The sequence below is a fragment of the Tachypleus tridentatus genome, chromosome 8 (assembly GCF_004210375.1).
Source record: "Tachypleus tridentatus isolate NWPU-2018 chromosome 8, ASM421037v1, whole genome shotgun sequence".
NCBI lineage: Eukaryota > Metazoa > Arthropoda > Merostomata > Xiphosura > Limulidae > Tachypleus > Tachypleus tridentatus.
Window position 1 is genome coordinate 96,865,049 of NC_134832.1, and position 23,473 is coordinate 96,888,521.

General features: G+C 31.1%; 1 protein-coding gene across 3 annotated transcripts in view; it reads right to left on the reverse strand.

Annotated features, from left to right (window-relative positions):
• Window positions 1-342: 342 nt before the first annotated feature.
• LOC143223003 (zinc finger FYVE domain-containing protein 21-like) overlaps window positions 343-23,473 on the reverse strand; it is a 36,081-nt gene continuing 12,950 nt past the window's right edge. For 2 of the 3 annotated variants that reach the window (XM_076450342.1, XM_076450340.1), the window contains 4 exons: window positions 19,102-19,186; window positions 7,293-7,387; window positions 3,403-3,527; window positions 343-2,226 (listed from right to left, as the gene is read on the reverse strand). In XM_076450342.1, the coding sequence (XP_076306457.1) occupies window positions 2,182-2,226; window positions 3,403-3,527; window positions 7,293-7,387; window positions 19,102-19,186 (350 nt within the window). In that variant the 3' untranslated portion in view covers window positions 343-2,181. The remainder of the gene's footprint in view (window positions 2,227-3,402; window positions 3,528-7,292; window positions 7,388-19,101; window positions 19,187-23,473) is intronic. The other variant, XM_076450341.1, reaches the window with a different exon arrangement.

Consider the following 23,473-nt stretch of genomic DNA (forward strand, 5'->3'; position numbering starts at 1 on the left):
CACAATAAAGTTATGCCACAGTGGGGTATTTCTGAAAAAAATAGGCTAGTTATTTTTCCAACATGGTTTGTAGGCTAAGAATAGAGAGCTTTTAGATAAATAATTCTGTTTTATGAATTTTACTGTTTAATTCTAGAGAAACATGCAATAGTATCATGAGAAAACTTTTCAGATTTGTAGTTTTATACTGCATTGATATGTAATTTAATAAGTAAATAATATGCTTGTTAAAGCTGATAAGCAAGTATGTGAATTAAAATTCCAATACAACACTTTCCAGTTTTTCACTACAGATTTAAAATTTATGTTTTTAAGTATATAGAATATGCATGATAATTATACTAAAATGAAACATCTTGAAAAGAGTTTTATTGCTTTACCAAAATGTTATACAAAACCTTTACACAGTTAAAATTTCAATATCCGAGATCAGGAACAACTTAATGTTTATATAAAATATTGCATGTGAAATATACATGTTATTTATACATTAATAACCCTGCATTATAATCTAGATAGAATCTGCTGATTTTTGAACTGCATATATTGAATGTCAATCACACATCTCTACCACTGTTATTTTAACAGTTCTATTTCTACAACAGATTAAACAAAATACAATGGAGAATTAACTGTTCAAACCAGTAATGGCTAACAAAATATACACAAAACTCACTTATTATCTATGAACCTACAGCTCTAATATTTACAGTGTTAAAATTAAAATTACATTGCATAAAAATAAAAGAAGAAAACATCAGAAGTGAAAACTTTGTCTGGAATTTAACTGAAATTTTCATAAAAAACAAACAAACTGGAATCAGATTAAAAGAATCAATTACATATAGCATGAATCTGGTTTCTAATTCAAGCTCAGTTTATAGATTAATACTTCTTTCAATCATTCACATAACACTAGAAAAAAAAAACTTACCTATTTTCATGTTTAAATCAGAAGTTTTATGTCTAAAATGATAAGTGTGAAAGCAAAGATTGCATAGCACCTCACATTCATATAAAAGATCACAATATTCTGAGCCTTGTTTTTAAATTAATTTTGAAATATAGGACAATTTTATGCTACTAAATTTGCATATCAATAGTACAAGTTAATTCCCAGCTTCAAAATATGTATTTAGATAAAGCCCTAGAGCCTGTATAAAGTATTGAAATTTAGGAGGCTATGAAACAGAATACTAAAGTCTTATTTATTGGCTTTTAACCTAAAAAATATTTAAAATTACAATTATTTTCTTGTTATCAAGATGTTGATATTTCTGTAAAACATGATTTACAAATTATGTACATATGATGAATCTGCTGCATCAACAGATCCTTTATGCAGTTTTTAGAATTAGCATTTAGACATAATATTCTAAAACCAGAAATCACTTTTCAAATACAAAACAATCTTAACATATACTAACTTATATAACATGCTTTTCCCCCCTATACAGTTACAACTAGTTTACATAATCAAGACACATTTAATCAATTAATTATATAAAATTACAGAAATTACCACAACTTTAAACGTTGCAGTTATTCTAAATTTTTTACTACAAGTCTTGAAAGGCATCTATACATTAAACAACTGTGATGCATTTCTTCATGAAAAAAAGTACAAGACTTGTAATAAAGTAATAGTAAATAGTTTTTAATACTGTAGCTTGATTACTTACACTTAAGACTGTTCATTGTACACATGATTATTAACAGCTGTGATGTGTGATCAAATACCTCACAATATATACAAATTTAAAATGTAATGAAAGTACCAGTATGTAAGTGGTCCCATTTTATCTTTTTGTTTTAAAAAAAACTAAAATATACAGAAAAAGATAAGGTCTATTTCACACAATAAAAATAAAAATAATATATCTATGGATACTGATAAAGCCATACTGTATTTTCTGGTACAGTGTGAACCTTCTCCTACACATACTTACAGGAATAATAAACATGAGCAGTACTTTGTCTCCCAAACAAACAAATAAACAAACTTAATAATGCATATAATCAATACTTGAACTAAAAGAATAGTTACCTAGAATTACACACAAAATCTTATGTTTCTTACATGCATTTAAAAGCAAGTAATGCCCATGAAGGTTTCCTGGTAATTTAATACAAATATAGTATGCTTCTTCTTGCTTGCTATATAGTTATTTATTCCACTTTTTACAGCACAGATGACCCACGTGACTCCAATACCATTTTGAAAGCCTAAAGGTAATAAAAACAAATTTCAAATCATTAATTTATTATTATATTTAAGATTATGGTTCCAAAGTTTCTCCTCTCTTCTTCCTATAAAAGGTATTCAAACTGATTAACCATGAGCCTATATTTAAAAAATAAAGTATGTTTAGATAGCATGGAAGTATCATTAAAAAAACAAAAAACTGTTCAACTTGGAATATTAGCTGGAATAAATAGGTTTACTTCATGAGAAGTGGCTATTTGGATTCCAACTTTCCATAACACTAACAAAATACGTTTCCTTTAGACATGTATATAAAGGGTTTCAACCACTAATGGTCCAGTTGTCTTTCTGACAGTCAAATAACTGCTTCTAGAGAATGGCTTAAACAATTTATTTAGCCAGATATAACAAATCCCACATTTTTCATTACCTATTATGAATTACAAAAACATCTCTACAGTTCATAGTTGGCAAAAGAAATGAATCCTTTGTAATAATTTGACAGTAAAACTATATGTAATCATGGTAAACATACAAGTAATGCCTTCTAAGTATATCAAAAAGTTCATTTGTAACTTGAAACTCACTGTATGCACTTTGACTAAAGGAAAATGGACATGAAGTTTTACTTCTTGGATTTTTTTTAGTCATTTAAGTAATAAAGCAACTAATACTGTTATGTCAAGACTACATATCTGTCCTATGTTTAATTTCTCACCAGGATGGAATACTGCAAGACAACAAAACTTCAAATTTTAGGTAAATGCAGAAATGTAATTTTCTAATGTATCTAAATATGCAGCAAGTCCTGACATTTTCAGTTTACTTACTGTTCCTTAGTAAACAAAGAAGAAAGCTCTTCTTAAAGTAATCATTATAAATTGAAGATATCAGATCATGACTTGTTAGTTGTACACTCCCCCTGCTCTCCCAAAATAATATTTGGTGGACAGCTTTGATTTATATTCAAATATATGAACAAACTTATGTTAAAAGTTAAGAATGTTCTGTCTTCTAGGCTAGTCTGTAAAAATAACTAAGTTGTAGAAAGATATCACATTATTATATGTCTTGATTATTTTTACTCAATTCTTCCATTTTTATAGGAGTGAGATGTTTTACTTATTAATTATATCTTGTAAGTACATTTGGTCTTACAGTCTTAGTTTATTTCTTGAACATCAAGTACTCCTTACTTTTTCAAGAGCTGAAATCCACATTCGTGACTGTTTACTATGGGCATTGTTACTTAGAATAACTGAGCAGACCCCTTTTCCTGGGATTTCATGAATCAGTTCAACACCAGTAACTACACTAAGACCTAGAAACATGTCAAAAATAAATAATGCCTTTTAAAGAGCTAGTTTATTTATAAATTTCTATATCTTAGTATTTAATTTTTAAAAAATTCATTAAGCATTTCACAATTAATAGATGTAATATTTGAAAGAAAGAAACTGATGTAGCCTTTCATTGTAGCCCCAGTAATTATTTTGGTATGAATGCATTAAAGACACATTTACATGTATCACCTTGCTACTCAAGTGAAGATGCACCTTCCAAAACTAGCAAAAATAATTTTAAGGTCTGTATAGCTCACTGATGTATGCCTTACTAGTTTTGGACTGTAGGACAAACTAAGCACCTCAAACTTTGATGAACTTAAAGCAAAAAATAATTCCAGTTTTTCCCTAACAGATAACCAACAAATTTTCAAAGAGAACAGCTTGGAAAATATGGTAAAGAGCAAACCAAAATATGGGTTGTAAAAAGTTACACTAACAATAAGAGATCTCTAACTGGAGGTTGAACTGTAGTGTTCAAACTTGATTTTGTTTTTCCTGTGACAGTCTGACAGTTGTGGTATAAGGTTCACATTTTCCCTTCTTAAATTTTAAATTGGAGTATAATTTAATTGGGTATTGTCATTAATTTTCAGTATGTTTTGTCTTTAGATAATCTGAATCCAAGCTCATTAATATGTGCATACTAATGAAATAATTAGTACAATTAATTAGAAGTGAATTGTTTGATGTTACATTCAAGCAAAGTTTGAGGTCCTTATTTTCTCCTAGAGCCAAAATCAAATAATTCACACAATGGGCTATAAACATCTTAATTACTTAAATTTAGTAACTATGGGACAAACTTTAGAATTTCTCATACAATGAACAGGAATTGTGGCATGTTTTTCATCTTCACTTTCACAAAGCTGTAAAAGTTTTATACTATACCATTTAAGATAATTGGATAAATAACTGATCATTGTCAGTTCTGAAAATCTATTTTTGAAACTTCCATCTTTACTATTAAAATCTATTAATGAACAATAACTATACAGATAAGAATGAAACATGTTAAAATTAATGAAGTTCTGTATAAGAAACTATCTAAAAGAATTTAATACTTTAAATAAGTGCTTAAGAAAAACCAGTAATTTTTACGAATATGAATAAAATAATGACCTATATTTCCATAATGTAACTTTAGTAGCTTAATATTTTGCTACTATAGCACCAGCCAAAGCTGTTGATTTCCTACCAGCTCACTAATCCAGTTCAATCCAGTTTGCATAAAAACAAAGTAAAGAATAATAAAAATCAGAAATGATTAAACTAGGCTAAATCAACAGTTGGATAATCTCACTATTAACATTTCTTGAGGTTTGGCAGTATCAGGAGGATTTAAGTTAGTCCTAAATCCATAATGTAAGTCAACAATACCAAACAAGTTATATACTCTTCATAATATAAAAATTAATTGTAAAATAGATTTCCAAGTTATTTTAAACATTAATAAAACTAAATAGAGAGAAAAATAAGTTGGTCAATGCTTACAATCAACCCATAAAAACACCACTTGGTATAAAATACACACAATTTATTAACAAGTTAGCTGTGACCTGTAAAACATTTACAGTAGTTTTCATGACTTTCACTTGAATTTTTCCTTATTCTGTCACCTTCATATACAGCATTTAAGCTATGCTTTCTTGGAAGTGTTGTGTAGCATCAATAAATCCTAATTTACTTGAAAAATCTTATGAGGTTAGACAAACTCAGGTAGACATAATTTAGTTAATAAACCTATACTTATAGTAAACAATAAAGTAACATAGTGGTATTCATGATAGTGTACAGAGTATAAAACAGTAAAGAATGTTCTGATTAAGATACAATTATAAGATCTCAAACAAAGAATAAAACCTAAAGTAAAGAAAAAGTAGTCAAAAGGTGTTTACAGCATTCTATGAAATGAACTAAAGCTAAGTTATTGTAAATTAAATTACATGTAAAGTTGTGTGAAGACAAACTTTACTGAGTATACAGAAACATCTGAATGCATGCTCACAAAGTGATAAACAGTTTTCTACTGAATATAAATGCATATTTCAGACTCAAAGAAGTCAAGAAAATCCACAGAAATATTGCTTTATAAAAGTAAGTACAACTTGCATGCTATCAAAATATGGATTATTACCAATGTTTTTAATGCCATATTTATTGGTATACCATACAAAGATAGTAGTTTAAATTTTAAATTTAATTCACTAAACCTCATGACATGCACAGAAAAAGATCTTCATGATTCTGCAATTTGGACTCCAGGAGCAAAGGCCTTTCTAAGAACATGAGAATTGTAGAGTTTGATCAAAAACTTGGAGAAATGTTTCAGACAGACAAACACATGCATATTATTTATACAGATGAAACCTGAATATACCTTAAGTGTTCGTGCATTTGCATCAATACACATACAACAAAATTAATGGAAATTAGAAAAAATGAGACTACAAACTGTGAAATAAAAGTCACTAGAGACACTTATCTACAAAAATATTTATTGTCTGTGACCAGTTCTCTAGGAAGTTTTAAATCAATAGAATGATCTCTACACAAGTTTCCTTCACAACCATAGTTGAAAAGTTCTTACAACATTAATTTTTTTTACACATTTAGACATTCATTTCCTAAACTGAAACTTAACTTGTAGAGTTTAACATACAAATATTTTTCAATTTCAAAATCCAGTTCTAAATTCATATTCATCTTAGGATGGAACCAAGAAATTAAACTAATCTTTTAGCATTAATTATGTCAATTACTTTCACAAAAATAATCAACTAATCAAAATTAGTATTTCTGATTTACTACAACTGTCAAAGTAATACAAATATTCCCATTATGATTCTTATATTTGATAATTCAATATTATCACGATTTTGAAGAAAAAATAATCAGTGTGTCTTATTTATTACTATTTTCCATTATTTCGACTATCTGAGTATCCTGTGAGAATAACTGATCAGTTGAGTGCAATCAATTAGTTAGCCTGACAATAAATCACTCATCAAATCACTAATCTCTCAGTTCTACTGAAAACAATCAATACTGAACTGTAAGGGTTGACTATCTTATCAAATCTGACCCTTACATAAACTTTCACACTTACTGACACACTCAGTTCCTAAAGTGGAAGTCTTTACTCTCACCTCTTTTTCAATATTCAGATGCTCATGTCACCACATTCATAATCTCAACTATGAAAAAACTAAATTTACAGACAGATTAACTTCCTGAACTGAAAGCCTTCACTTGTATATTTGGAACAAATCACTATTATTTTAAGATAAGCAGAATCTGGCAAGACCACAGTCAGTCATGTAGACTAATAGTTTGACATTTAATTCCTGAACTGACAGCTATTACACAGTAGTTTTCTATTTTCAAAATTCCATCAACACTAAGACGACCAACAACGAACGTTTCTCACTATTTCAACTTTTTCCTTTCGGGACAGGTCCCGGCCTTTCTTTCCACTGCTGCCTTTGCCTCCACCCAAAGCAACATTTAGAGAGACATCCTCCACCCAAAAAGTCAAGAATAATAACAATAATTAACTTATTAAATAAAATAATAATAAAAAAAAACTACCACTTAATCTTAATAACAATCCACGAAAGGGGACGAAGAGGAACCACAAGGTTCCTGAACACCCCGGTTGGAGAGAGAACTCTTCCAATTTCTCTCTCTCTAAACTGAACCCCTGCCACGTTAGTTTAGTTTAGTTTTAGTTTCTCACTAACCTGGTTTTTCAGATTCCGATCTGATTATCTTCAATTCCACAATTTTATTTAACTCTACTCTTTCTAAGGAATTTTTGGCTCCAAAGTACAATTCCCTGAAATCCATATTAAGAAATTGGTTAAAATCATAACTAGCAATTATCAAATAAATTAATTTTTATTAATTGTAGAAGAAGCATGCCAGTCTTGAATTTCAGTTATCTACTTCTAGGATATACTCTTGAACCACAATTTCACCTTTAGTTGATAGGCAAACAAATTTCAATATCTTTTATTGATTGTAGTAAAGCTGTACAGGAGCAATCAGTTTTCAGACTTATTTTATGGGCTAGGTTTCAATAGACATTATGATGTTTCATACTTTAATTTAATATAAATACTTTATTATACTAAATATTTGGCCAATAGGCTTTTTTAAATGAGATAATTTGCAAAAATCTAAGAAATCAAGTTAGTGCTACAATACTAAATGAATCATAGTGAGTAAAACTTTTGAGATTGGTTAGGCTAATTATTTGAAAGTCTCAGATTAAGTTTTTGGTTTTTAACTAATTAGAAATTAGTAAAACATCTTGTTTTTGTAAAATAATCATTCTTTATGCTAAATGTAATGTTTCAGCACAATAGGCCGTTTTTTTTGTATTATCAACATATACTTCTACCTTCTTATTTTAATACAATATTATTTGAAATTTATCAGTTATTCTTTGCCTGTGTGGTTTTCACATAACTAAAAGAAAGCTGTTAAGCTCACTTTGTCCTTTTATTTCATTCTTTGGAGAAAACACTTCTACCTATGCATGATACTATGACTATAATACTGCACCTTGTGCAAGAATGTAGACAGCTGTGTTCTTCCAATGGTAGGTTAGGTGATATCTCAATGTTAAAAGCCTTATGTATGAATGAAAATAAGCATCTATATGAATAGTGCTAGTTACTATGGGTAAATTTTGCATTACCTGTTAAGTAATGAATGTTAAATTTAGACAGTGGTGCATGATCTTGTGAAAGTTGGTTTAGAAAGAGAACAGCTAATTTTCAGTAAAAGTAACAATCCAGTATCTATGCAAGTATACACACACACACACAACATGTTTGTCATATTAATATACTGTTCATTATGTTTAGTCTGTTTATTTCATTTTACTAGAAATTTAGAACTACTATGCAAAAGATACCTCGCCAAATCTCTTACTATTCAGTATACCTATCCCACTGCTTTAATGAAAGTTAGTTTAATCTATAACACAATGTGAAAAGGGGAAAAAACGTTAGAGGATAGTGGGCATCTTGATGAAAGGACATCTTATCATGAGGATGCTCACTCTCCCCTACTGATATACATGTTGCCCTGGTGAGAGTTCCTTGTTTAATCAACAACAGTCAGAATACTGGTAGATCTCCTGGCATATCTAGCACTATGAATAAAACAACCACTTTGACCAAATGACACAAACTTCATTATAGCAAATGGAGATAAACTAGACATAAATGAAGAGGTGATATGACAGCTATGTCCAGGAGATGCTGCTTACAAGATGAAAATAGCCATCACTGATCTCAGTTATAGCAATGGAATCCTTGAGATAGATGTACTATGGAGCTTCTCAGTCAGTTTTGCCTGAGCCACAGATAAACTTATGTTCCATGAAGAGTTAATAAAGTGAAGTAGACAGGACTCAGAAACAGACTGTATCAGCTATGTTGAAGGAAAAGTAACTGAGTATCCATGCACTCAAGTTAGTTCTGCAACTTACTCTGGACAAAATCTAGTGTCTTTTTGCTGTGCAACATAGCTCTATAGCTCTCACATGAAATCAGCTGTTTCCTGTTCAGAAATTAACCAGCATTAGCTCATACAATTATCTATCTGAAGAAGGACAAGGTCTTGGTTATTCATGGTCAAGAAGTCATGGTCATAAACAGTTTTCAATACATCTTAGATTGATTGTTGAGGATTGTGTAATCTAGCCTTATAGCAGAAACAATAATTTAAAGACTTGTTGGATGAATAATTTGACTTTATGTGGAACAAAATGGGCAATTGGTTTTAACATGTCACACCAGATCACGTAGACACAGGTAATGCACCTCTGATTAAACAACTGCTACAAAGATTTCCTTAGAACACCATGGATGTAACCAGCCTTTAGATACGATAAAGAAAGGCTAAAGTACAGAATCATACAGTCCTCAGACATTCCTTGGTTATGTCCAGTAGTGATGGTCAGGATAAAATATCATACGCTGATTTAAAACATGTGAATGTAGTAACTCATGTTTAGACCTTCCAACTACTAAAAACAGTAGAATATCTGAATGCACTGGAAGAGTCCTGATGGCTCAATATATTAAACCTGGAAAGTTAAGATGGATGACAAAAGTATACCTTAGGTATACGAGCTTTTTGTAATTCCATTTGACCAGAGTAATGCAACTGCCACTTACAAAATGCTAAAGGGGCTTACAATAAAAGGGGTTGCAATAAGAGAAGTGCCTGGTCTATGTTCATGGTCTTGGTGTTTGGCTGCATGTTTGAGTTGGAGATGAGAACTTGAAAATGTTATTCCAGCAGATGAGAAAAGCAGACTTTACTCTTAAATCAGAAATGTGTGTTCACATGTAAGGAAGTGCAATTTTTTGTTTCACTGTTGGTTGGGAATACATCTACACAAAGCTTATTAAAATAACAATGGTGCAAGACTGGTTTCAACCTGTGACCACGTGATGTTCATTCATGACAACTTCAAGACCACCACATAATATTTGACTCTCACTAATGTCGAAGTACATCCCAGATGAAGCAACAAGCTTCACTAAAACAGGACTGAGTACTTGAGGCTTCAGTAGTGATAATGGAAATGGAGTAATGGTTATGCACATGCTGAGCAGAGTAGAATGTGTAATCATATATGCTAGTTATTTGTTTATGGATATTAAAAACAGATAATGTATGACAAAGGAGGAGTTGTTTGCAGTTATAGTCTTTGTAAAACACTATTGACACTACATTTAGGGTAGAAAATTCACTGTCTGGGTGTACTATGTATCACTAAAATGGTTGATTAAATTTTAAGATACAAAACTGATAATATCATGCTGAATAATAGCATTGCAAGAGTATGATTTAGTCATACAACACTGCCCAGGAATGCAACATGGAAAGATTACCTTGTTGTATAAGGAGACCTTATCCATGTCTTAAATGATCAAACATTGGGCATTATGTAAAAGTTGAAACCATTTATGCTATGATGAAGACAAGCCATATAGTAAAATATTTGATCAGTAGAAATATTAGATGGATACCATGGTTAATGCTTTGAAAGCAGAGGAAAAAACAACCATCATAACTAGTACAAGCATTCCAGCTCAGACTGAGAACATAAAATGAATGCACATAACCATTAAAACTTGTACAAAAACAAGAAGATGAGCTGTATCATTGTTTTAACCCACTATGCTGTGGGTTTTCAGCCTTTGTTACAGCTAGTGGTTCCCAGAGCTTTGAGGCATGAAACAATCCAGACTTTGCATAACACAGGAAGGGCACCAAGGGCATTAGTTCTTGCCAGATTTATATGTCTACAATGTATGTTGTATGCCATCAAAAGATGAAGCAGTCTACAGAAAGCAAGCTCCAGCAGATAACTTGTCATTCTTTCCTATAGATAGTAGCCCTGGTTGTTGCCAAGTTACTCCTGGAGTTAGAACTTGATTAACTTTACATACTTAAGTCCACAGACCACTTCACTAAATAAAGGCTTACTCACTTATCAATAATCAGCATACTACAACTGATGTGTTCACAAGACAGATTTTCAACACAAACTATTCTCTGAGATGAGTAAAGTGCAAGGTGTGGTGAAGACATACACATTTCACTTTATCATTTCCAGTCTGGAGGTCTAGTAGACTGAGTAGTACAGACTGTCAAATGCATGCTTGCTAAATCTATTAATGTAACCGAACTGAATAGGACAAACATTTATGTGTCGTGATGGTGTAACACATGACTGACCAGGTTGTTTGCAGAGCATTCTCAATGTTTGGGCAAAAGTCCTACTCCAGGAAGAAGTAATGTAAAGTTCTACTAGGGCAGACATCTCACAATGTACACAATAAAACATTATTTCATGTATATCTTTCTGATATAGGCTAATCAAAATGTATTTAATTTGATCAACCTTAAAACCATCGTGTAACCATGAAATTAGACATACTATAACTGAATTTCCTAGGTCTTTGCTAAACTTAGCAAGCTATTAGTAAACATTTAAGTCTGATGTACACAAAAAATTTTTTTAATATGGTATGTTCACTAGAAACTTGTCTATGTTTCCATAGCCTTATATCAAGTCATCCGAGTGAAAGGTGATTTTCAAGTTAATACTAAAGACACTTCTTTCTCATCTCAGGTTTTGTATTTTATTTGCATAATTCTAGAGTATTCTAAAGAATTTCCAAGTTTTCTGTCCAGTACAACTTTACATTTCATTTATTTTGACACCCTAATACTAAATGTGCCTACATCATTAATATACAATGAAAATAACAGAAATCAGAAGTTATAAAATAAAACACTACCATGTTTTCTCCTTTGTATACATCCTTTATCAGAACATCTTCAGATAATATTATTTACTATTACAACTGTTCACCTTTCTGCATTTCTAACTAGGTTATAAATAAGGAAAAATTCCATTACAAACATGTAACACCTCTCTATCAAACTAAAAAGGATGAATGCAAACATGGAACACAGAAAAAAGTTCTCTTTTAGTTATAAAGATGTGCATCACATAATAACAGTTTTAAAAACTGCCTTGAACATAAAGGAAAGATGGGTGGGAAAATATACAAATATCTTAGAAAGTAGAAAGTTTAGAAAGTTAACACTGTACACATGACTTTTCATTATTTATATTTTTTTATAATTACTTGCACACCTTACTTGTATATTAATGTTATACAAAGACAACAGACGAAGGTTCACAATTTTCAAATATTTTATTTTGAAATGAAGAAAAAACTTCGATAATATATAAACTTGAATTACAAACTATACTCTGATGTCAAGTTTAATGACAGACAGTCATTAATGAAGTAGTTTAAATTTTGAATGAAACCATAAAACACAATGACATGCCTATCTGTCAAATTGAGCAAGTAGGTATGAAGTCCACATTGAAAGAGTTGAAGCCTGCACACTAGTTGATGCTGTTCAGTTTGCACATCAAGAACTAGGAAATACTGCCATATGACAGAAGTGTGTTAACATAAAACAGTGAAGAAACAAATAAGCCAGAGTTAATACTGATGTGCCAGGAGCCAATAGTTTAGAAACCACTCTGCTACAGTTGGAGAGGACATCTTTTACCCCAATGAAATCAGTCTGATAATGTAAAAGTCACAACAGTGCACATCAAACAGCTGTATCAAAAAGTTGCTGATGAATCTCTATTAATTTGGTTTCACCATAAAGTGGAGAAAGATGGAAGTACTGTTTATCCCATTCCAAAACAGAAGATGAGGAGAAAGGAACTGAGAGCACTTAGAGCTTTCAGGATGATTAAGATGAAGCATTAGATTTAAAAGTTAAAGACAGGTTCTTGGAGCCAGTCAAACTACTGCTGGTAGCCTCCCAATAGATATGGTTGGTAATTAAAAAATCATCATGGCTATGATGGTAATGTAGTTGAAAGTTCAATGACTGAACCAATGGGTGGTATAGTAAAGTATAATGCATGTACTACATTGTATGATTACTACTAGATACTTCTACAGCTAGGACAGTAAGTTGATCACAAAATTAGTGATGGAAAGGAAGTAACACCCTTGCTATCAAAGCTGTCAAGTAGTAATGTAAGGTATAATGAATGCATTACATATCATTGTTATTTTTCACTTATGGGTTGTTAACTGTTAGATCAGCTCGATCAAAAGAGTTTTTACCTTAACTTTGAGCAATCAAGCTGGATTTCTCCAAATAATAAATAACTGTAAAACACTGGATGATAACTGCTTAATGAATACAGTTTAGAATTGTTGACACAAGTAGATAAAATACTTAGTACATCAACAGCAAGTACAACTTAAAATGACAGTTATATGTTCATAACAAAACATTGGGTGACATTTCACGAGAAACACTCACTAGAACTAGCTGGGTGAAAGTAGTCTGTACTTTTCCTATACACCTAAGTGTATGGACTTCTTCATATGCAGTGAGGGGTTACATTTCCACTGAGAATATAATGATACACACAAGTTACAATGTGAATATTAATCCTGAACTAAAAGAATATTAGTTTAGAAGAATTCCATCACTAAATTTTTTTTCAAACTGCCTGAAAAAAAAAAAAAAAAAGTGTTTGAAAGCTCATACATGGAAGCATATTACTTTACTGTAGCTATTGAGACAGATTTGGAGGATAACTCAAGAAGGTTACTTAAGTAATGTACACGAGAACCAAGTGCGATCTGTCTTAAGCTATTACAGCATATAACCATATGCAAGTGACATTTGTGTATGGCAATATAGGTGTATGAATAAATATATATGTGTGCTCTCACATGCAGTTATGATTATTATTTAAATAGGGTTCATACAACTTCTCCAAAACTTTCCACACCCTCAAAACTGATTTCCTAGACCAAATAAAACATGACATCAGTTCATAACATCTACATTAAATGTTTACTCTGTATATATTGTTCTAAAGTATATACATGTAGAACTACATGTGAAACACAATGACAAGACAGATCAATAATTCTTTGACTTTTCCCACAATCTTTGCAATTTATTGCAAAATTCTTAATTCTAATGAATTTTTGCTATTTTCCCGAATCTATTTGATTTTTTTCAAATCAATTATTTTACCTCGTTTTTGGCCTAGTCAGTAAGATCATCAACAGCCCCAAATAAGAATGCTACATCTTTTTTCATAGCTTTAGCATTTAGTCTTGAGTTTTGCAATATTCTCAAGGTAAGTTTTCTGTGTCTTTACATTCAGTTAAGCCATTTTCCTCTGCTGATTGAGGTATTGATTATATTTTTGTCTACCACTTTGGGTGGCAGTGAACAGTTCCTTTGACAAAGGAACTTCCAGAATACCTTCAAATGATTTCACATAATCATAAATTAACTGCTTACCAACAACAAAGACATCTTTAATTGTTTTAAACATTAACCCTTTACTGACAGAATAGTCCCTTTAAACAAATGCTTGGCCATGAGAAAGTATCAATATGAGTTTTACAACAAATAAGGACTTGTAATCTGTAGCTTGGCCCATGTGTTTGAAGAAAAACCAGTCATTCCTATTAGTTTTAAAGTCAAAAATCCTTGAAGATGCAGGAATTTGTCTTCACAATCTGAGATAAAAACAAATACTGTATGATTAAATAACAAATTTTTCTTTTCTGAAACATTTAAACACTGAAAAGACTGGACAGTACATGCTAAAAATGAACATTACTATATACCTCATCTGAGGCTACAAAGCTACTTATAGCAGAGAAAACCTAGTAACATAAATAAATTAGTATTTCAATGGACACTTCACTAGCAATTTCTCAATTAAACAGATCAAAACATACAAACTTATTTTGAAATTCAAGTTCATATCTTGGAGTTACCTTCTCTGTGGGAATCAATACTTTCATATTTTATGTTCAAGAGAAAAAAAAAAAATCAAGATACTTAGCCAATTTGATATTTTCCACATTACTTAAGTCAGTGTTCACCAATTTAAATGCAGTGTCTGCTTTAGATAAAATATACCATCATATTTTACAATCCTTTTATGAAGATTTCTGAGCATAGACTCAAGACTACAGATGACAAAAAGCAGTATAGGTAGCTAATCTGATATTCCAATAAAAATGGAAATAATTCTTCAAATATTAAGACAAAATGATAATTTTGTTACAGAGAATATATCATTTGTCAGATTTCACAGCATTAAATGCTTACCTTTTAGGTACTGTGTAAAACTTTGATTTGGCTTCAACTGTTTTGAAGTGTGTTTGGAACTTTTAAATACTTTCAATTGCCCTTTGTGCAACAGCTGCATTCTCTACCCATTGAGTACAACAAAAGTTTAGTGCACATGTGTGAGACCCAATAAGTTTTTCAATGTCTTCCAACCTGGCTGGAATATCTTTGCAAAGGTGGCACATTGACTTAAGTATTGCTTGTAAATTCCAATCAAAGGACCTGAAAGCAGTGCAAAGAGCCTCATGGTCTGTGTGGAGACTATAAGACCTAGTGTTGTCTAAGGATGGGTCCAAACCTGTAGTTTTTAACTCAATTTCTCATGGAATAATCAGTTAATATCTTGAATGTCCATTCCCAGTTGCAAAAGATGATCAAGTTTTCTTGCCAGCTATAAGAAATGGCTTAAGGAGATTATTAGCTTGTATACAGCCAAGAAATGCAGAATCAAGAAATCTAGTCATCACAGGAAGTTTTCAAAGTTAAAATACCAAAGGTACACATTAAGTTGTTCTTCTTGGTTTTTACAATTTAAGGATTCATTGTACAAGAGCACAAATTCTGTACCTTTCCCAAGCTTTTGATACAAGCTGACTTCCTATATGGGGACAATCCAAAACAAGCTATATGAAAATTTTTCGCTCCTCAAGAAAACTTTACTACCTGGGAACATCTTTTTAAACAGCTCATATGGTTCCACAGCTTTTCTAACTGTGTTGGTTAACAAGTCTTCAGGATCCAAAAAATCAACTTTACACTCATCTTTTGAAACATGAATCCAGTCTGTCCTGTCAAGAATAAACTGCATAATGAAGTACTGACACAACATCTAGTTGAACAGAAGCAAATCATTCAAAGACGAACTGCGAAATAATGCAACTTTACTAAATTGTACTTTGCTCTTAAATCACTGAAATTCAGCTCATTCCCTTTCATATTAACTTTAACTAAGGAATATTATATCTTTACTTCCAAGTTGTGGCATTGCACTGATTTATCACAAGAGTAGGCCTAATTGTCAATGTTTTATCTTGTGCTGGCCTATATTCAGATGATACTAAACTGCTTATGGTTAGTGTGGCTGCTGTTTAGATGTGCAATTTATGTACATTAGCATTTTGCTTTTTCTCCTTCACGTGACCTGTCACTGCAGACTTGCCCATACTGTAAATACATTGCAAGAAGCTTCTTGGTGATATGCACCCATAATGCACAGATGCCAACCATTACGATTTGAGTGTAATCATTACGACTTTGGTGTATACATTACGAGTATACGCTCATACAGACAAATATTACGACTTGTTGCAACTCCCAAATTATTATATAGGCCTATACAATAAAGTAATAAATTGTTCCCACAGGGCTCAAAAGGGGTGAAAAGAAAATTTCTAGTGAGATACAAATAAATTTTGATAATAAATAAAAGACAGTCCAAATGGCTACTTGTGATAATCATATTTGTGCTTGAAATAATAAAAAGTTTGTATCTCTGACATCTACCAATAGTTTGAGTGCAGTGCTTCTCAATACTGAGTACATGGGAGAATCCACAGTTACGTTATCAGTGCTTGTCAGCCAATCAGTGCTCGCGTAGATGGGTATTTCTCATTTTCTCAGCAGCATAGAAACACCAATGCGATCCTTCAAAAGATGGAAAAAAAAAAAAAGAGGCTTGTTCACCAGATTGTCTTGTTTCTGGCAAATCTAAAAGGACTAAAACTGTGAAAGGGTTCTATCTACAATCATTACACTCAAGTCATTTGAAATAGTTGATATCTCTGATAATGATGACCCATTCTTCATAAGTCACAGTGTTAAACATGCATTTCCCAGAAAATTTTATGCAAATATACATTCAAGTCAGTACCCCAAAATATAAAAATTATGTTACTGCTTAAATGGCGAGGCTCAGGTATCAGTCAACTTATTCAACCTTGTAAAGCTGAAGCAATTAAAGTTGTTATTCATGCACATGCATTTGTGATTCAAGGTGAAACACAGAGGGCCCAGCATGTCACCATTGTATATTATATGATGCTATCATCAAATAAACAAATTATAGAAAATGCTGGCTTATAATACTGACTTTTCAACAACCCTGGGATAAGCTCTCATTTTTCCAAAATTTATTAGGCTCCAGAAATTGCTTCTGTAATTTTCCAAGACATGTACAAACCATGTATAAAGAATACTTGAGTGCTGAATAAAACAAAGTATAAAACTGTTAATAAACATAAGAATAGAGAATTAGAATGCAATATGGATATTGAAATATTATAATAGGTTAATAGCAATGTTATTTTTAATATCAGTAGTAAGAAAATGCTTTAATTTTGAAATTAGTGAATACTCATGGAAACATAAGAGTAATGGAGAAACTCACACTTTGTCTTAGAGAAAGCTGTTCTATCTTCTTTCTGTTTTTCAGAAAGAGTAGAGAAAAGATATCTAAGTTACAGTGAATTTAAATAAATTTACGAGCTGCTGACATTCTAATCAACTAGAATACATATGACCTTACATTTTCAAATATGATATTTAAGATCAAATACTTAACAAGAATAATTAACTTCAACAAGTGTGATTAAACCTCCATGTTTTTTCAGCTGTATAATAGAGGAAATGGCTAAAATAACCATCAGTAATACACAAAACAGCTGGACTGCCCTACTGGCCCTACAACTCTGTGGTCAACCTAACTTTTAATCCAGTGAAGATATGGATGAAGATGCATTGTTGGTTGATGCATATGATGTATGGAATCTAACCAACTTGGTCAGATGCAGAACCATCTGCAGAAACCATGCCCTTGCCAAAAAATAAATCATTTTAGGACATTTGTTGCTGACAATTACTACCAAACACATTTGCAATTAACTGCTTAACCATAAATAGTGAAGCAGGAAGAAAAGTGAATGTTGAGCCACCAGAACCTAGCATGTCCCACTGGAGATTGTTTGATAACCAAAGTAAATACCTATGATGAGTGCTCATCTCTGCTAGTACCACTACAAAAAGAAAACTCTGGCCCAAACACACACAAAAAATCACATCTTGACACATAGGTGGTTAACCATAACTTTACAGAGCATTTACTTCCAAGGTTTAAAATCAGGTAATATCTTGAGGTTACAACCTCCCTTATGTTTGAATGAAAATGACCAATCATGTTGATAGTTCTAGTCACCCTTAAGTAATGGAACATTAGATTTAAACAGTCTGGTACACAATCTTAAAGAAGGCAGTCTGTAGAGAGAACAGTTCTCCTTCAGTAAAAGTGAAAATCCATCACATATGCAAGTACGTAGATCACATTTGTGAAACTAATATTGTTTATTGTGTCTAATCTATTTATTCCACTTTCACAAAGTGAGCTATACAGAGAAATTTAGATTGACTTTCTTAAAAAGGTATTTTTGAATTTCCTCTCAGTATGATATGTTTGACCTAAATGCACCACACAATTCACTAAATTCATCTTTAAGACATGCAATAAAGTAAATAAAATATTTGATTAAAACCAATTTTTATGTATAAATAACCTAGCTCTTCTATTCTACACATAACATTATACATTACATACTTGTATCTGAAGATATTAATTGTAATGTGCTTTTGTAATTCATGATCATTATAACCAAGACTATACTCCATGTCTACAGTTATTCATACACTGATAAAATGTACGTTACAAACAAATGAAGAACAAATTATATGACTGGTAATACTTTAAAGTATTAAAGTACCAAACCAAATTAAGAGAGATTTTTAAAATGGCAATTTATAAGAGACATTACTTACTTGTGATCAGATGAAAGTTTACAAAGATGTAACCCAGGCTGTGATGGTAAGACACTTTCACTTGACTTGACATGAAACTTGGCACCTACATAGTATCAGTAAAATACATTTAAATAGCACTCACTTGAAAAAGTAGAAAATAAAGTTGAAAGAATAGGGGACATCTTTACAGTTACTGGCACAATTTGAAAGTAGTTACTTAAATGTTATTACAACTTGTTTCTATCAAAAGAAAAAGTGTCATAATAATGAACAGTTAGAAACATACAGCTATATGTAAAGGCTTTACTGCATAATCACATTAAATACTATCTGTGTGTCAAATTCACTGTTGCATTTACGTGAATTTGACACACAGATAAGCTGTAGAAAGCACATCAGTAAATGACAGCAATCAGTCCATTTAGATGTTCTTCTGACATAGTTACCCTCAGACAGTTCTTTACAAATTTCAGTTAGGAAAACCTTCTTTGCCTTATACAAATGTCAAACCATCATCGACAGCACAATACATTTAATTAAGAGATACATAATTAATTTTCATATAGTTGATTAACCTTGATGTTGTTATTGTTTGTGTTTTTTAAACTTGATTAAGAAAGTTTAGACCATCCTGTATCAAGTTTTTAGAAGCAATACCACCATTCAATTGATCAATAAATCCAAAATCAATTTACCTCAGATTAGGAAAAGCTAAAATCCTCAAACTTAACATGGGACCTGCTGAAGGTCCTGTTCATCATACATCTGCACAACTTGTACCTCCTTAATGTCCTTGTGTGTATAATACAATACACAACTTAAAACAGTGATAATATTTCAGCTGAATAACATTTTCAGCTAACTGTCAAAATAATAAAATTAAAATAATCTGTAGGTAAATAAAACATTATAAGCAAGTATAATTTTAAAACTAAGCTCAAAATATAACATTACAGTTATATTTGCAGAAGTGTAGTGTTCTTAAATTAAAGTTACTTTTCACACTTATAAAATCTGTTAAAATAACACCTATAGTATAATTATCCATTTATCATTTGGAGAAACTTTGAAACACTAAGGGAACCACCTTCATAGAAACATTACTTTTCCTTTATTATATGTGCATACTACGAAAACACTGAATAAAGGGGCCCTCTTAGACTAAGAATTTTCCATTTAATATATTCTAGAAAATGTTTAATTGCTTGAAAAAAGTCAGTTATTAGACTTTGTGTATATTTATAAGAGTTTATAAACAATCCTTAATTTTCAATTTACCCAATAAAATGTGTGATATGTTAGAAGATTTAAGTACATATATAAAACATTTTGGAATTAGTTATATTTTATGTTAACATACACAATTTCACCATTAGAACAAAGAACAGACTTTCCTTCCTTTATACAACCATTCTGACAATAATTACTACTATTTCGCATAGATATATTCCTATGCGAATTCAAAAATTTTACTGCGAGTACCTGTAAACTATGTACATATTTAGGTTGTCTACAAGATCAGTTTACACTAAGAGAATTTTTTCCCTTCAGAGTTTGAATTCTTCTGTTTCTTCTTGGCTATTCAAACCTTTCCTCAACAATTTTAAAACTTTTTTTATTATATTTAAGATAATTTCACTGTTAAAATATCATAAGTTTTATTCTATTTGTTTAAAACAAAAGAACAAACACCAAATATTACAATCTTTCAGTTAAAGTACAAGAAGTATTTAACTTGACGTGTTTAGGTTGGTTAATATAAAATCCTAAATGATGCCAAGGATTTAACATAGTATGGCTAAAAAAATTATGTTTATGAACTGAACATTTTCTAGTGTATGAAACATACATATTCTGATGTCATAGTGGCAAGTACATTCCCCATGAATGACATGAGGCACTATGTGCTTTAAACCTGTAGTGGACAATCTTTTCCAAGAAAGATTGGAGTTAATATGATTTTATAACAACCTACAAGCAAATAATAAAAACTGTCCACGACAGCTAACATACTCTCTATTAAATTATGAATGAAGAGAAATCCAAATTTCTGAACAACTGGTTTTAAATCAAAATACCTACTTCAGCACGAGCAGCAAATAAAATAATTTTATAAAAGATCAAACATTTAATCTTCAAAGCAAATTATTAGAATTATTTCATTCATGCAGGAGCTTTTTTTTTGTATCCATATCAGTGCCAGAGTTGATAAAAATAAGAAAAACACTAGTTATATATTTTAAAAAGCAATCCTTTAACACAAAAAGGAAGTTAAATTTGAGTTGTAAAAGGTGTTCATATTTATTAGAAAGTATTTTAAGCTTCTAACCCAAAACTGTTCTAAATACTGGGGTATTAAAGTATTACATCAAAAGCATACCAATATGCAATTCTCTTATCTTTTCTTATGTAATGTGTGAATAAAATCTCACTTTTGTTTGAATTATTTCCAAAATGATTTTCTTTTAATCAAATTTATACTGGTGGGAAATGTCCCATTGTTTTTAATCAGAGGATTTTGTCCAGTACCCTTTATGGTTATCATTAAGCCTAATAATAGCCATACAAAGCTTATACTATTTCTAACTACTTTGAAGAACACCAAAAATAAAAAAAATACCACCAAAACAGTTTTGTGGATCAACCACATTATGCATTAATGTTCCCAAATTTTTGACATCCATCGAAGTTTGATATTGTAATGACAACTGAAGGCATTCTAAGAGTCAGTGACATTACTGCCATCTAGCATCACGAGGTTGGTTCCCTTCTGGTTACAAATCTAGGTTTCTTTACCTCCTGCTTTTGTTACTTCAGATCAGACAATCCCCATCTGTAACAAGTTTCAACACTGTTGTTTCAGTCCTACTTTTGTTTTTAGTTACCCTTCGTGATGAGGACCAAGTAGTCTCACCTTTTGCCTTCACTGCATGAATTCAACAGGTGTGTATCTTTTGATTTCTTTTTCTCAAGTTATTTTTGCTAAATCTTAGACACCCTTGATGCAAGAGCTTCTATAACTGAAATCTATCATTTCAATTTCTTTCCATCTCTTCGCTTTCATCCCTTAACTCAACTGCTTCACCCTTTTACATTACGATCCTATCAGTTTTATCAGGGCAACTTGCACATATTTGTTTTCCATTAGGTCCTTCCAATTTTCTTCCATTTTGTCTTAGTTAACATGGTTAATTTGTTTCTAGGTTGTAATTTGTCAAGTTGCCTTACTTCCCGACATTTTTTTTCCTTACCTTTCTTCATAGGATCTCTTTTACAGCTTTGAGGCACATGCAGAAAATCTTCATGATAGTGCACAAGATAATGTCTGTTTGTTCTGCAGGGATGCAAGTACCATTTTTGAACCACTGTTTTGTATTACAAAGTACTAATACTAATTTCTGAACATAAGTAAATATTATAATCTAATTAAATATATAAAATTGTACATAATCAAATCAAGCAAAAGTAATGTGAACATCAAAGACAAACAAGCTCACCTTACATGTTTCTGACAGTTAAATATCCATTATAACAATAAAAAAATTCAAACTAGTTAAAGAACTGTTTTAAACTCCTATTGATTTTTATAATACAGCATGTTAAATAAATAAGATTCAAAGGTGAGAAAAAAAACATTTAGCTTATCAGTTCACAACACAAACATATAGGCTTGTATAGAAATTAGACTTGAAAAATACAGTTTAAAACTTTTGTAATTGAACTTGCAGGACCAAAGTCTCATGCAGAATAACATTTGAAAATATATATATGTAAACACACATTTCTAAAAAGAAAACTGTACTGAGTTCCTATTAGTACTTGGTGTGTATGATAAATATGTTTTTGGTTTAACAAATGAGATTAGATAAAAACCATAAGCAAATTATTGTTGTTTTTTTTCAAATCCCTGTTCATTCCATTATCATTACACTCCTATTTTGTGCAATACGTTTAAGAAATGCTATTTTCCAAATGAAATAATGATCAAAAGGACAAATTTTATGAGCTATTAGTATATAATAAGTGATTTCTATGATATAATTTGTTAAAGCACAATAAACTTTTTTAGAGTGACTGTTTATTGCTAATATGAAAGTGGCAGGACTCATATGGGCAATATTAAAAATAGTGCTACAACTGATAGTCATATTTAACTTGGAGGTTAAATGTCACAGTGTGCTTTCTGTCATAAAATACTGAGAAATTCATATTTTGTCTCAATTTCAGCTGACAACTAACATTTTTAGAAGTATTCGGAGCATTGGTCATGACACAGCACCCAAACACACTACTCACCGTTATTTTATATGAACAGGCATTTTGAATACTTAGCCATGTGCACAAATATCAGACAGAATAGCCAGATATGAGTAATGCCAGTCATACCCAC